Raw genomic sequence first — 12,714 nt, 5'->3', positions numbered from 1 at the left:
ACACGTGTATCTAGTAGCATTTTCGGGATTTTCGTCTTTGCAGCATTCTGTGCGTTGATAATGAGCCCCCAAGCTCCTTTGTGTCCTCCTGAAGAGCCTCAGCTCCTTCAGAACTGCTTTTTAATGAGTTCTTTGCTTCCTCAGCTGATCTGGAACTATGTTTGGATGAAAGATCATCAGACAAATTAGTAGCTATTGTACCGGTCTCATTTACACCCTCAGTCTTCTTTTCTTCTGGTAAAGTATTTATGAGTGCTTGCGTATTAATCATCGCCAGTTCTTCATCAGCAACCAGGTCATTAACGGGAACACGGACAGCTTCTCTCACTTGTCTGCTGGGGGTGACAAAACCCACATTGGGATTTGTTTCTTTCCCTGACTTGCTACGCTGTAAGCCCAAACTTCGCGGAGGCTGAAATGCCTTCTTTAAAGATGGAGAAATGGTCGAACAGATCGGTGTCAGGGGTGGAGGGGCAGGTATGCAGCTGAGGAAGTCCATTGCTTTTCTCTTTTTGCTGTTTTTGGGGTGGTCTTCATCAGATGAGGGGGTTTTTGCTGACCCTTGTGGGACGAGTTTCGTATTTGGTGTGCTGGTTGACAAAGGGCTCAGATACTTTATTTCCATTTTAGAAGATGAGATCTGATTAAAAAGAGAAGTTTTATGATGAATAGAAAATCCATTCGTAGCAGTAGTGGTAGTCAATCTTCCTCAACTAATTCCATACATTATTTTTTTCAAGTACTGATGTTTATAAGTCACTGTTTGCACACACATTTAACTGTTTGCACAGTTACACTGCTTCTGAGAACTAAGCTAAATGTATGGGAACTTTCCTGTGCCAGCTGGTAAGAATGCAAGGCAGTCATTACAAAAATGAGTCAACTGAGTCTTCTGCATTGGATATATGCTCAATGGGTTGTTAAATAGGGAAAAATGAAGGAAAAAGGGGTAGAATAAAAACCATGAATACATGCAAGATACCCACTACACAGCACTGTAACACATACTTGAGAATATCTTTAATCAAATTGAGAAAAAATAGCATTAATATATTTAATAAATTGATATATATCACTAAACATTCAGAATATTAGTACTGTCCCTGAAATGGGAAAGGATGCCTTACAGACTGCATTTTAGTCCTGAAGAATTGATCTGAAGTCGGTGTGTTTCCACCTCCCTCACAACTATTCAACGATTGGCAAGAAAAATTTTTGTTCTGATTCACTCCATGTTGCACATCAAGAAAGACTTGCCACCAGCAGCCTCGATGGGAAGCAGAGTACTATTTAACTCAATTTTTGGCAACAGTACTATAAAATCCCAGCATTTACTATGTGATACCTCTTCCCTTTAAACCTACAAAATAGCAAGCAATACCAAAAAAAACCCAAACTATGAAACAACCTCTAAACAAGAGCACATGCTGTAGAGTCTTCTGGAAGAAACATTTACAGATCAAAAATTTTCCTCCCAATCATATCCATGTCAGATAACCTTTACAATGACATTGAGGAAGTAGTAAATACTTCCCTATTTCCTATAGGGGAAGGGGGATTCATTTTACTTGTAAAATTCAGAGTATTTAATGTAGGCTGTCAAAACACAGACTGTGAGGGGAAATTTTCATATAGTGCTTAGAGGAAGACCAGGCTAGGGAGCTCCTCCTAAGGAATAATTGTAACCCACACAAGGAAAAGCTTCTCATCAGCTTGCCTTGCCCTACAGAGAACCTGTGGGGCAGACTGAAAACAGAGACCATTCACTACAGACAGCAGTATAAAAGCTGCTTATATCCTTACTGTATGTAAAGCCAGTATGAAAACAAAGTTAATTACTAGAAGCTTACCAAACTTTTATCCGGTGCATAGAGGCCTGAGTTACAGGAAGGAGAAAAGCATTCTGAACCACATCTTTTAGGTAACGTGGGTGTGAGTGACTGACTTCTTTGTAGCAAATTCATCAATTTACTTTCTGCGTCAGAGCAAAAGGAGTCCACGTTCTATAAAACAGAACAGATTACAATGCAGAATAGTTGTTTTTAAAATCATGCACGTATTCTGTGCTCACAAACTAGGGCTTTGTTTCCCTCATTATAATGCCACCAGAAGTTCATTTTGTATAAAACCAACAAATCAGAAGTCCATTGCACCTTCCATGGAAAAGAAATACACCTTCCTCTTATTATTAGCAAGAAAAAAAAAAAAAAAAGAAAATACTTTTTCAGTAAGAAGTGAGAATGCATGACCAAGACATGCTATTTGGCACAACTAGAAAGTTGAAATTAAGAAAAATAAATAAAACCATCAGGCTGCTGGTTGATATTGAACACGTTCAGGTGAACAAGACAGAAAATTTCAACTTTAAGTGACAGATTGGCTAGCAGGTGAAAATAGGTTTGCTAGCCAGAGAAGATCCTGTGGCACATGCTGAAGACAGGGGTGTTGAGCTGATGGGGAAAAAAGAAAAAGACAGCCAAGACATTCAACAGGTGACATGCAGAGTCCTCAAAGAAAAGTACATGAACACCTTACTCCATCTTCATCAAAATCCCCTCAAATTCAGCATTATCTGCATTACTTGTTTTAAGATTTGGTAGCACTAATGGATTTTTTGGTGACAGATTGACACTGCAATAACTCAAATCCATCATGAAACTACAAATGTAAAGGTTTACCTCTACCAGACTTCTCAGCTCATTAAACTTCTCTTGAAGGTAGGTTTCCTTTGGGCTGGCTGAGAACACAGAAAGATCTCCAGCCACCAGCATAGGAATTTCTGACCTGAAGTCAGACTGCCACTGAAGGTTGCTTGCAGAGATGAACGACGAGCGAACGACTATATCCTCAATAGCAAAGTGCCTGAGATCTGCCCAGATCTTTATTGCCACCAGATTATAGCTTTCATCAGATAAATAAACCATAGTAGCAAAACCTAAAAGCAAGAAAAAAATGAATCAAACCATAAGACTTTAAATAAAGGTTGATTACTGCAATTCGTGTCTATAAATAGAGTCACGCACATCTTGAAAGAGTTCTAACTGAGAAATACAAAACAGCAGCCTGTCAGCCTGCTAACAGATGTTTAATGCTTCATTCACATTCTACACTCTCTCCATACTGATTACAGAAAACAATTCCAAATCTGCATTCCAGTGCTTAAACATACTCTATGGTGCTTCTGCTTTTTATCAGAAGATTCTCCACCTGTCTACCCGTGAGCTCCAAGGGGCTGGGATCCACTCAGCCCATGACACTGCACCTAAAAGGAGCCCATGTACATGGCAGATACTAGTGCTGCACACACAGAACACAGGTATAAGAATGCACATCATGGAACACAGCTAAAGAAAAAGCTTCTCTTGAGTTTGAATACTCAAATACTAAATTCTTGCTCAGCAAATAAGACTTTTTTTTCTCTAGGAAAACAATTATCTGGCGGCGTATCACGGTGATGGGCTATATCAGCTATTATATAACTATATATGTAATAGCTGTATATTGGCTGTTATATAACACCAAAGATCATCTTGACATTTGAAATAAAAAGACGTAATGGTGATTCAGTGTCATGAACATAGTCAACAATGTACCTGTTTTGCTAACAGAAATTACAACTCCAACTAAATCAACTTCGGCACATGGTGGCTGAAAAGAAGGATCCAACAAACTGGTGAATTTTAGAGCCTTTCTCGGAAAGAAAATCTGCAGCAGCATCTTCTGTGAGACCTTAAAAAAAAATAAACACCACCAACATACTGATATACAGATTGACACTTTTTAGTGATTTATCTATGCAGTTAAAAGCACTTACTGATAGTTGTAGATACTGAGTTTTCTTTGTTGCTGTCAATTGTATGTTAGTTGATTCTGCTCTTCCTTTGGACTGTGATGTGGACAGCTGGTAGATTCTGAACCGACTGCCTTCCTTCAACAGCGAACAAACGTCTAGCGGTGGACGCCAGATGCTCAGTATCACTCCTAGTAACACCAGATTAAGATATATTAGGTGGGCAACACGAATACAAAAGCTTTTTAGCAAAATAAAACCAGAAACAGTTATATGCAAGCTGTGGGTAAACTCTTCAAATCTTATTTTGTTGGCCAGTTACCATGTGAAGATGAAAGTTATTTATTTCCCAAGTACTAACCTTTATGTTTTTCTTGCTTTCTGTAGTCTACCACACATAATTTCCACACAGTGGACACATCCCTTTTGGAACAACCATATTTTTCCTTTTCTGCAGACTCTACAGCCTTCTTGAATTCTTCCTGTATCCGAGTTTGCTTTTTATCATTCATCAGCTGCCTGTGAGCATTCAGAGCTTTCAGCTGATCTTCACTGAGATAACCCTGTAACCAAGAGAAAACGTATTCAGTATCTTTTTTTTTTTTTTTTTTAAACTGATCGCAAAAAAAAAAAAAAAAAAAAAAAGATCCTGAAAGATCCTGACAGGATCCTTTAGAGTCTCTTTCCTAAATTCTCTTCTGTTACAGAAAATTTATTGTTCAACTGACACACTGCTAAGACTCAAAATGTTAGCATAACTGGGGACTCTAGTCTTTACTGGTACTGAGTTGTCTATGTATTACATTATACACTGCTCCTGATGGGTAATTAGTGAGAAGCCTGCTTAAGAACACATAACTAAGGTGAGTATTTCATACAACAGGCACGTCTGCCAGTTTAATAAGAACGATGTTACAAAAAAGCTCTGTAAGAAGAAAAGAAGAGTTGCATCTCCCAGCAGGCTGCTATCTCTGAGCTGACTAATTTACACTAAAACACATCGGGAGACAAACGGCAGTAAGATCACGTAAACTCTTCATCGAGTAGCACGCAAGAAAGATGTGTCTTACTAGGTGCATTCAGTTTTCACATACATATGTCAAAACAAAAATAATAAAACCACAAATAATAATTTTTAATTGTACTATATCCTGGATTTTGTATATCCAGAGAAAATCACTTACTCTCTTTTGCAATCTAAGAGATTAATCTATTTAAACAGGACTTCATTAAAGCATTTTCCAAGTAAATCACAATTTACTTAGCAATAAGCATACTGTAGGAAATCTTGATGGTTTAAATCGCAGTTTTGTGGCTGATTTTAGCAGGAAGTACCAGGCTAAAAATGACTGCACAAGCATTTCAAAAGTAGCCCAATTGGCTCTACTGTTACCTCCATATAACCAGGGTCAGATGCATTCTGGATTGCTTCATAAAGTTCGGCACCATCTTGCAAATTATGAATTTGCTGTCTTGTAACTACACGTGAACTTGGTGTTTTTCTGCTGGCTCTCTCTGTTGGAAAAAAAAAAAAGTCCATTATGTTGAGTACAAACAATACACTTTAAAAGTGAAGGAAAAATTATGATGTAGGAAGTACAATAACTTAGGACTTACCAGAATGAAGCTACCAAACTCTTCTATGTAGGGATAGATAGATGTTTGTAGTTTTTAGGAAGATAGAAATGGAAAAAAATCACTTTTACAAACTACGTTGTATTTAGTTGTAATACACAATAGAATACAAACTCTGGGGAGGGTCTTACGAGATGGCATAGCCAGTTCTCAGCAGCAGCTCTGGGATGCACCTGACCAATGAGGTTTTCTGAACCAACAGGAAAACAACAGTTTTAACAAGGCAGTAGCTTTCTGCTGATGTAGCAAGCAATTCTCAGTGCCTGCACTTAGGGAGACTCGGCAGCTTGCCACAAAACTACACCAATACTAGACCATGCTATGCTGTCTGTGTGCCAGTCACCTCCTCCTCTCATACAAGGGGAAAGTGAAAGTCTCAAAGATAACAAGGTCTGGGACGGCAGGTGACGCAGGACTGCACGTGAAGAAGCCTCCTTTCCTTCGGACACCAGCAAAAAGCCAGGTGAACTTAATTGCATTAGACAATAATCCTCTCCTCAGGTCAATCATCTTTGCTGCTCATACTTTGATCATTTTCTCAGTAGACTCCACTATACATAGACCAGATACCAATCAAACAAAAATTAACACAGTGAGGTGACTGATATGTTTAAGTTCACATCCGTGATGCTAAGAATTATACAGCAATCTCCAATTTCAACTGGGAATTCAGATTTCTTTTAAGGGTGTGGCATTACTTGCCCTTTCTTTATTATTGATAATGCTCCCCAGGTTCTGATGAGGCAGTCAGATAACATCTCAGTGTTATAGGTCACCCCAAGAAAGATTAACCAAAAAGGAAAGGTGAGCTGGGTTGCAGATAATGACCCTATGGACTTTGAACTGTGCAGGCTATCGTTTGTGATGGAATCCTATCTGTTCCTGTAGAAAAATAAACGACGTTCCCCTCCCCACCCCCAGACAAAACAGATCCGAGCGTGAAGGCACCCAGAATCCACGATCAGTGTGGCAAGAATCCCGGTGCCCAGAAACAAAAATGTTTCTGTGTTATTACATATTCTGAAATGATGAAATCTTTACCTTCGTGCTTTTCAAATTCTGCTTGGATTTTTGCAAATAGAGCTTCCAGTTTCTTTTGTTGATCCTCTGCATGCCTGGCAGCTTCCCTTTCTTCAGCTCGGCTGTTACGAAATACATATGAGCCGGCTGACGTCTTTTCCATCCACTGAAACACAAAGATTTAAATAAACCCCAGACCTTCTATTTTTAACCTCATCTAGCTTCCCTCCAATACTCACTGTTTAAAGCATTTCTGGTTAAAAGTGAACAGGTTTAGAAGTTTTTAGTATAACAGATCCAAGGTTAAAAGAAAACAATAAAACAAAACAGAGCAGTGGTTGGTAAATCTTCTCTTTAAAGATACACAGACAGAATGGAGCAGCTGTAGTCAAACTTCAGTGATTTAACAGCTGAATAAACCATAGCTTATAATAATAGGCAATGATATAATTTAGAAGATAGCTGGATCCCACTTGTAGATACATTTAGGTACAAAACAAACTCAGCGCTCAAAAATATACCAGAACTGCATCCTACCCAACTTGTCTTTCAGCGCCGACTGGACTGTTTTAACCTGCTAGATTAGATGCTGTGAAAGATGCTCTTAAACATTTTCATCTTGAAGTGTTTCCACAGGATAACAGCCTTGCCCACAGCCGTGTCAGAGCCGGCTTGGCAAGTGCGTGCTTTGAAGAGATAGGTGGCCAAACAAAGAGGCCACTGCAGCTCAAAGTGGTCTCCCTCTCTGCTGCACAGCCCCGCCTTGCACTGCCCTAGCATTTACCTGATTGTACCAGACACCAGTTTCCTATTGCAATAGACAAATAGCAGTTTGAGGTTGGTTTTTGTTGTTGTCCCCCCCTTTCTTTTTTTTTTGGCTTTGTTATTCCTGGTTTAGCGACGTGAATTAGCTATGGAACAGGACCAGATGAGCTGTAGAGCACAGAGAAGCAGCAGGACAGTACGGCAGGAGCAGGAGGAGGAAAGCTGTAGGACTGCTCCTTACGAGGCAGTGAATTGTTGAAATAGGCTCTGCCTGCCTCGTTAACTGCACGCCTTCCACTTCCTGCACTGCTCACAGTCTGACAACTTTAATTACAATTACTGTGACTCCCACACCCCTTGGCTTGAGGTAAAAGAGATACATAGCTCAAGTCTTCCTATCGTTTTGGTATGACGGAGCAAGATTCTCAGTCTTTTTATAAAAACAAACAAACATATCTGCCCATCCATCTCTGGAAACAGCAGGATATGAAGCACCACTTTCCTCCCCAGCCTGGAAGCCACACACTGTGATGGCATTACAGATTACTGTGCCCTTTCTGGGACCTAAGTAGATGTTAGGTCTACCAGGATGTCCATGTAATAAGTGCTGTAATTTCCTCCGTTAAAATAATGATCTAAATATCAAAGTAATGTTTCAAGCTAAATACTGCTATTACCTTTATATGGCAAATAAAGTGGAATTCAGTCTGCATTGACCAACAGTTACACATCATTTTAGAAAGCAAACAATGAAGAAAAACTCTGTATGTGCATGTCAAGTGTAGCATTCTCTGAGAAAAAGTTAACAGAATCTAGAAGTTGTATCATGGCTAACATGTTAACATTCAGAGGACTGATTACCAAGAAAAACATGTTTCTTTTTATAATTGGGACTGTTACAAAACGCTCTACTTTGTGTTGGTACGGCCTCACCTCAAGCACTGTGTGCAGTTCTGGGCACCACAGTATAAAAAGGATATAAAACTATAAGAGGGTGTCCAAAGGAGGGCTACAAAGGTGATAAAGTTCTATGATTCCAAGTAGTTACCACTTGATATCCACAGATCCTTTAAATATGGTCAGACTTCACTGTATCTAAAACATCTTCACTCTATTTTATACAACAGTCATGCTGTATTGTAAATAATATTTTAAGTAACAGATCTTTTATGTAGCTGGCTGTGTTGTATAGTAAGACAAAATTAATCTTACCAAAGGTTATCAAATATTTAACTTCTTTGCAGGGATACATATGTTAGTGACAGGAAAAAAATGGGTTTCACATTTCTACTCAGAGTTGAAACTGTCGATGTTTTTTTTCCTCCTTTAAGAGAAATTATGCTTTTTAGATTACTGAACCCACAGTCAATCATTTCTGGCTTTTTGAGACTGAAGCAAAGCAAGCCAGAACATACCGAGTGTAAATTGAAATTCTTCTTATAACAGGATACTCCACTCCTGAAAAATTAATTATGTGCACACTGCAAGAGCCACTTCTGCTTACACATCATGGTACCATTTCTTGATTTTATTTAACTGCCTCTATTATGGCACCTTTGAAGAACAATATAGAAACTAGCTATGAGATAAATTAGATCTAATAGAAACAGTTAGATTCATAAAATACTTATACCATACCTGAATAGGGTAAGTTCTTTGAATGATGACATCAATACACCCCACTGCACCACCCTCGCTGTAAAGCGATGACAGAGGCAAAGGGAAAGGTCTGGGATCCCGGTGAAATCCTAGCTTTGCGTGCCATCGTGCGCAGCGGGTGCTGTTTGCTGAAATCTGAACAAGTTAAATGTTGAACGATAAACTGGCATTGGTAGGTCAGAAGGAGATAATCTTTCCTTTAGATTGAATAAGTTTTTTTTTTTTTTTTTTTTTTATATTGACCTATTGACCTCACTAAGGAACTCTTATTTTTGCACCTGAACAGACTGCGTTTTAATTTCAAGGTTTCTCTTCACATTGAAAAGCTTACTTTAAACAGCTGTGACAGATTTGATGAGTTAAGATTCTCTAGGAAATTAGCATCTGTGAGATATGTCATTGCTTTATACCAGAGCAACAAAATTTTTATGCTGAAACTTCACACATCACTTTAATCATCCTCAAACAAGTCAAGCCTCCTCCTAAACCCCTCCCTCTCTTTTTTTCTCCAATTCTTCCTCAACCTTTTATACTGTCTGTGATGGATCAACACCTTATACTGTCTGTGATGGATCAACACCTTTCCTAACCTGGTGCTTAACCATGTTAAGGATAAAACATGCAGCAAAACTTGTCAGAATCTTATAGAAGAAAAAAAAAAAAGTACTTTTATACTGTTTATTTTGTTGGAAGAGAAACTTGTATTACATTACTGACTAGTGTTAACTATCTTGTCTTACAAATGTGGAAATTAAACTACAACAAAATTGTTTATACAACCCCAACAAAACCTTTTCTGTTTACACAACCCCATCCAGATTACAGCATGGCTCAAGCAAACAGCATCTGTCCCATCTCTCAGTCACATCCAAGCAAGCTGAACCAGTATTTTGGTTTACCTTCAACATAAGGGAATCTGGGGCTTCCAGTGGTGTACATCCATTCTGAGAGCCAACGAGTTCTGCTCCATGTACTATGATCTTCTGACCAACTGTAAGCCTCCTTCTATGTAGGAAAGCTTTGATGGGTGGATCCAGAAGAGCTCTAATCCCATACCAGCCATCAGTAACTTCAATTATTGCTGCTCCTTTTTTACTTTCCATATTGTTATTGCTGGGAGATGCTACAGCGTTCAGTGATATGATTTTAGAAACGCACAGCACAAGTGTTTTACCTGCTGCATCATCTCTCTCCGTTATTTTTTTGATTGCTGATCGTTTGCTTTTATCAATTTCTAGGTCATACCTACAGAAAATAAGCCGTGACACTGTTAAAGTGAACAAAATCCGTCACATTATTTCCCCTTAAAAATCAATTGTTGCAAATCATTGCTTCATCTACACGAAGAAGTGAAAATTATCTAAACATTTGCAAATAACATGCAGTACGTTTTTAATATTGGAATGTTTTAAGTTCAACAAAACAAGCATTCTGATAAATACTAAATGCAAAGTAGAGATGTTTATTTTATAATATTGTAAGCAGTAAGCACACAGTCACAACTCCAAACATGTTGCTACACGCTTACCTATATTTCAGCTGCAACAGCACTGTTTCTGGTGTCAAACACCTGGTAGCAAATTCATGTGGAAAAGCTACTTCCATGGCTGCCAATTTCCATACAATCCACCTATAGTGATTGTAGACCCAGGCCTCTGTTATTAGCTTGGGATCCACACCAGGAGTGTCACAGAGAGCCCTGCAGATAAATCGTTAATAAATTAACCCAAAATCCATTATCAGCTTTTACTTGCCTATTTTTCCCTAGCGTTACATGCAGCGTATGCACATAGGCAACATTAACAACGAAGTATTTATTATGGTGTAAACAGGAAGGTTACATTCCCTAGCCTGGTCTGGTTATTGTCTGAATACTGAAGTTTTGTCCTTATAAGCTTTGACAGCATGTCTGTGTGTACATGCAGCTGTTCTTGAAATGAACCTTTGACCCTGGCAGTAGCTCCAGGGGCATGCCCTCTCTGGTTCACAGTTATAGCATCGAGGGACAGAAGCATGCTCTACTCTCTTGCAGCCCCAGAATATCTCCTGCTTGCTTTGCTTGTCCCCATTGTTTGGCTACTTAAGCAATGTTTCATTCTGTGTTGATTCCAAGCAGTACCACCATGAACTGTTTAAGTTGATTTGGAAATCTCTGACTTTTCCCACTCAGCCAGTCACTAGGAAGGCTGTTTCACTGAAGGAAACAGAGAAGGAATTAAACCAAAGATTCAAATAAGTTGTTAGACTGATCAGAACACAATTTAAGGCCCACCAAAACATCAAGTTCCAACTTGTCAGGAAGGCTCAAGATTTTAATATTAAAATACTTAAAATTTTCTGAAGTTTTGCTAAAGCAACAGTATGCTAGTTGTTCTGCTGCATGTGCTTTTGATTAAGTTATAATGTATGAATTTGCTTACATTAACACAAAACAATTTCTATTGAAGTGTTTAGGACAGATGCAGTCAATGCATACTTCTTTTATCAGTTCACCTTAAATGACCTGCAAAAGGAGACACAGAAGGACCCGAGATAATGCAAGAGCAAGGGTTGTTCGTGCATTTTTTCTGCTTCTTATATATACATTCAAAGAAAGCCTGAAATAATCAGTGATTTTTCCTACTGAAATCTTGCCTTCCTTCAAATCATACTGCAAATTAAGTTATTTTCATAAGTCAGCTTTAAAAAAAATTAAAAACATTTGCACCCATGTTCTGCAACTCTTCCCCCAGCAAACTTCATTCCCACACTCAAACTAGAGCACAACAGAAATGAATCCTTTTCCATTTGAAAAAGCAAAACCTATCAATGCTATTAAACAAAAGTGATAAATTAACAATAATATTAACATTTTTCTGGACAATTTACACTGGAGAAGAATCTCCAGAAATTTTCTAAATTGACTTTTTGTTTTCCTTCATGCCCAAAGAAGATCACTAACACCATTAGTGGTGACCCCTCTGCCTGGTGACAGGACGAGGGGGAATGGGCTTAAGTTGAGCCAGGGGAGTTTTAGGTTAGATGTTAGGAAGAACTTCTTCACTGAAAGGGTTGTGAGGCACTGGAACAGGCTGCCCAGGGAAGTGGTGGAGTCACCATCCCTGGAAGTCTTCAAAAGACGTTTAGATGTAGAGCTTAGGGATATGGTTTAGTGGGGACTGCTAGCGTTAGGTCAGAGGTTGGACTCGATGATCTTGAGGTCTCTTCCAACCTAGAAAATTCTGTGATTAGTCTACATAGTCAATTTATAAACCTACAGTATCTTCATTTACACTAACAGAGGTGTACTAAAAATGCAGTCAAAAAGTAGTGTTAGATTTATTCCAGCGATGGGAATCAAAAATTAATAAAGAGCACACCTGCCTCAAGTTCGTAAGAAACAATACCTGTAAAACTCCTTTTTTCCAGCCTTTCCCTCATCTGTAGGTATCAGCCACCCTCCATCAGCAAGCTGGATCCCATTTCCAGCTAATAAATACTCCTTACTGAAGAAGTCTTTGATGAGGAACTGGAACGATTCTGCGTTTGTGCTGTTAACTTGTACGCAATGTTTTGAAACACCGTGTCTGTAAAGCTGCAAAAAATTAGATGAAAATGACAAAAGACAATGACAATCCAGTAGGAATTCATCTGAGAGCTTTCATGTCTAATGCTATACTCATGTTAAGTTATCTTCTCGAGCTAGAGACTGTTCTGTATGACCTTGTCATTTCATACGTAATCCAAGAATACAGGAACTCACCAAACAGGACATCATGACATCATGGTGTGCTTCAAAAAAAAAAAAAAACAAACAAAACGCCGTACCAAAAGCAAGAAGCTTTTGATCTTGACTTACCTGAGCT

At 38.7% G+C, this 12,714-nt stretch overlaps 1 protein-coding gene across 1 annotated transcript in view; it reads right to left on the bottom strand.

Annotated features, from left to right (window-relative positions):
• Positions 1 to 2: 2 nt before the first annotated feature.
• Positions 3 to 12,714, bottom strand: part of BRCA2 (BRCA2 DNA repair associated) — a 37,643-nt gene continuing 24,931 nt past the window's right edge. Inside the window, exons 16-27 of the mRNA XM_084294025.1 lie at positions 12,256 to 12,443; positions 10,398 to 10,568; positions 9,769 to 10,114; positions 8,849 to 9,004; positions 6,467 to 6,611; positions 5,184 to 5,305; positions 4,152 to 4,353; positions 3,815 to 3,981; positions 3,594 to 3,729; positions 2,679 to 2,935; positions 1,851 to 2,003; positions 3 to 640 (exon numbers count right to left, since the gene is read on the bottom strand). Coding sequence (XP_084150151.1) covers positions 11 to 640; positions 1,851 to 2,003; positions 2,679 to 2,935; positions 3,594 to 3,729; positions 3,815 to 3,981; positions 4,152 to 4,353; positions 5,184 to 5,305; positions 6,467 to 6,611; positions 8,849 to 9,004; positions 9,769 to 10,114; positions 10,398 to 10,568; positions 12,256 to 12,443 — 2,673 coding nt within the window. The 3' untranslated portion in view covers positions 3 to 10. The remainder of the gene's footprint in view (positions 641 to 1,850; positions 2,004 to 2,678; positions 2,936 to 3,593; positions 3,730 to 3,814; positions 3,982 to 4,151; positions 4,354 to 5,183; positions 5,306 to 6,466; positions 6,612 to 8,848; positions 9,005 to 9,768; positions 10,115 to 10,397; positions 10,569 to 12,255; positions 12,444 to 12,714) is intronic.

This window comes from Netta rufina (assembly GCF_964035555.1).
Source record: "Netta rufina genome assembly, chromosome: 1".
NCBI classification, from domain to species: Eukaryota; Metazoa; Chordata; class Aves; order Anseriformes; family Anatidae; genus Netta; species Netta rufina.
This window is presented reverse-complemented; position numbering and strand designations above follow the sequence as displayed.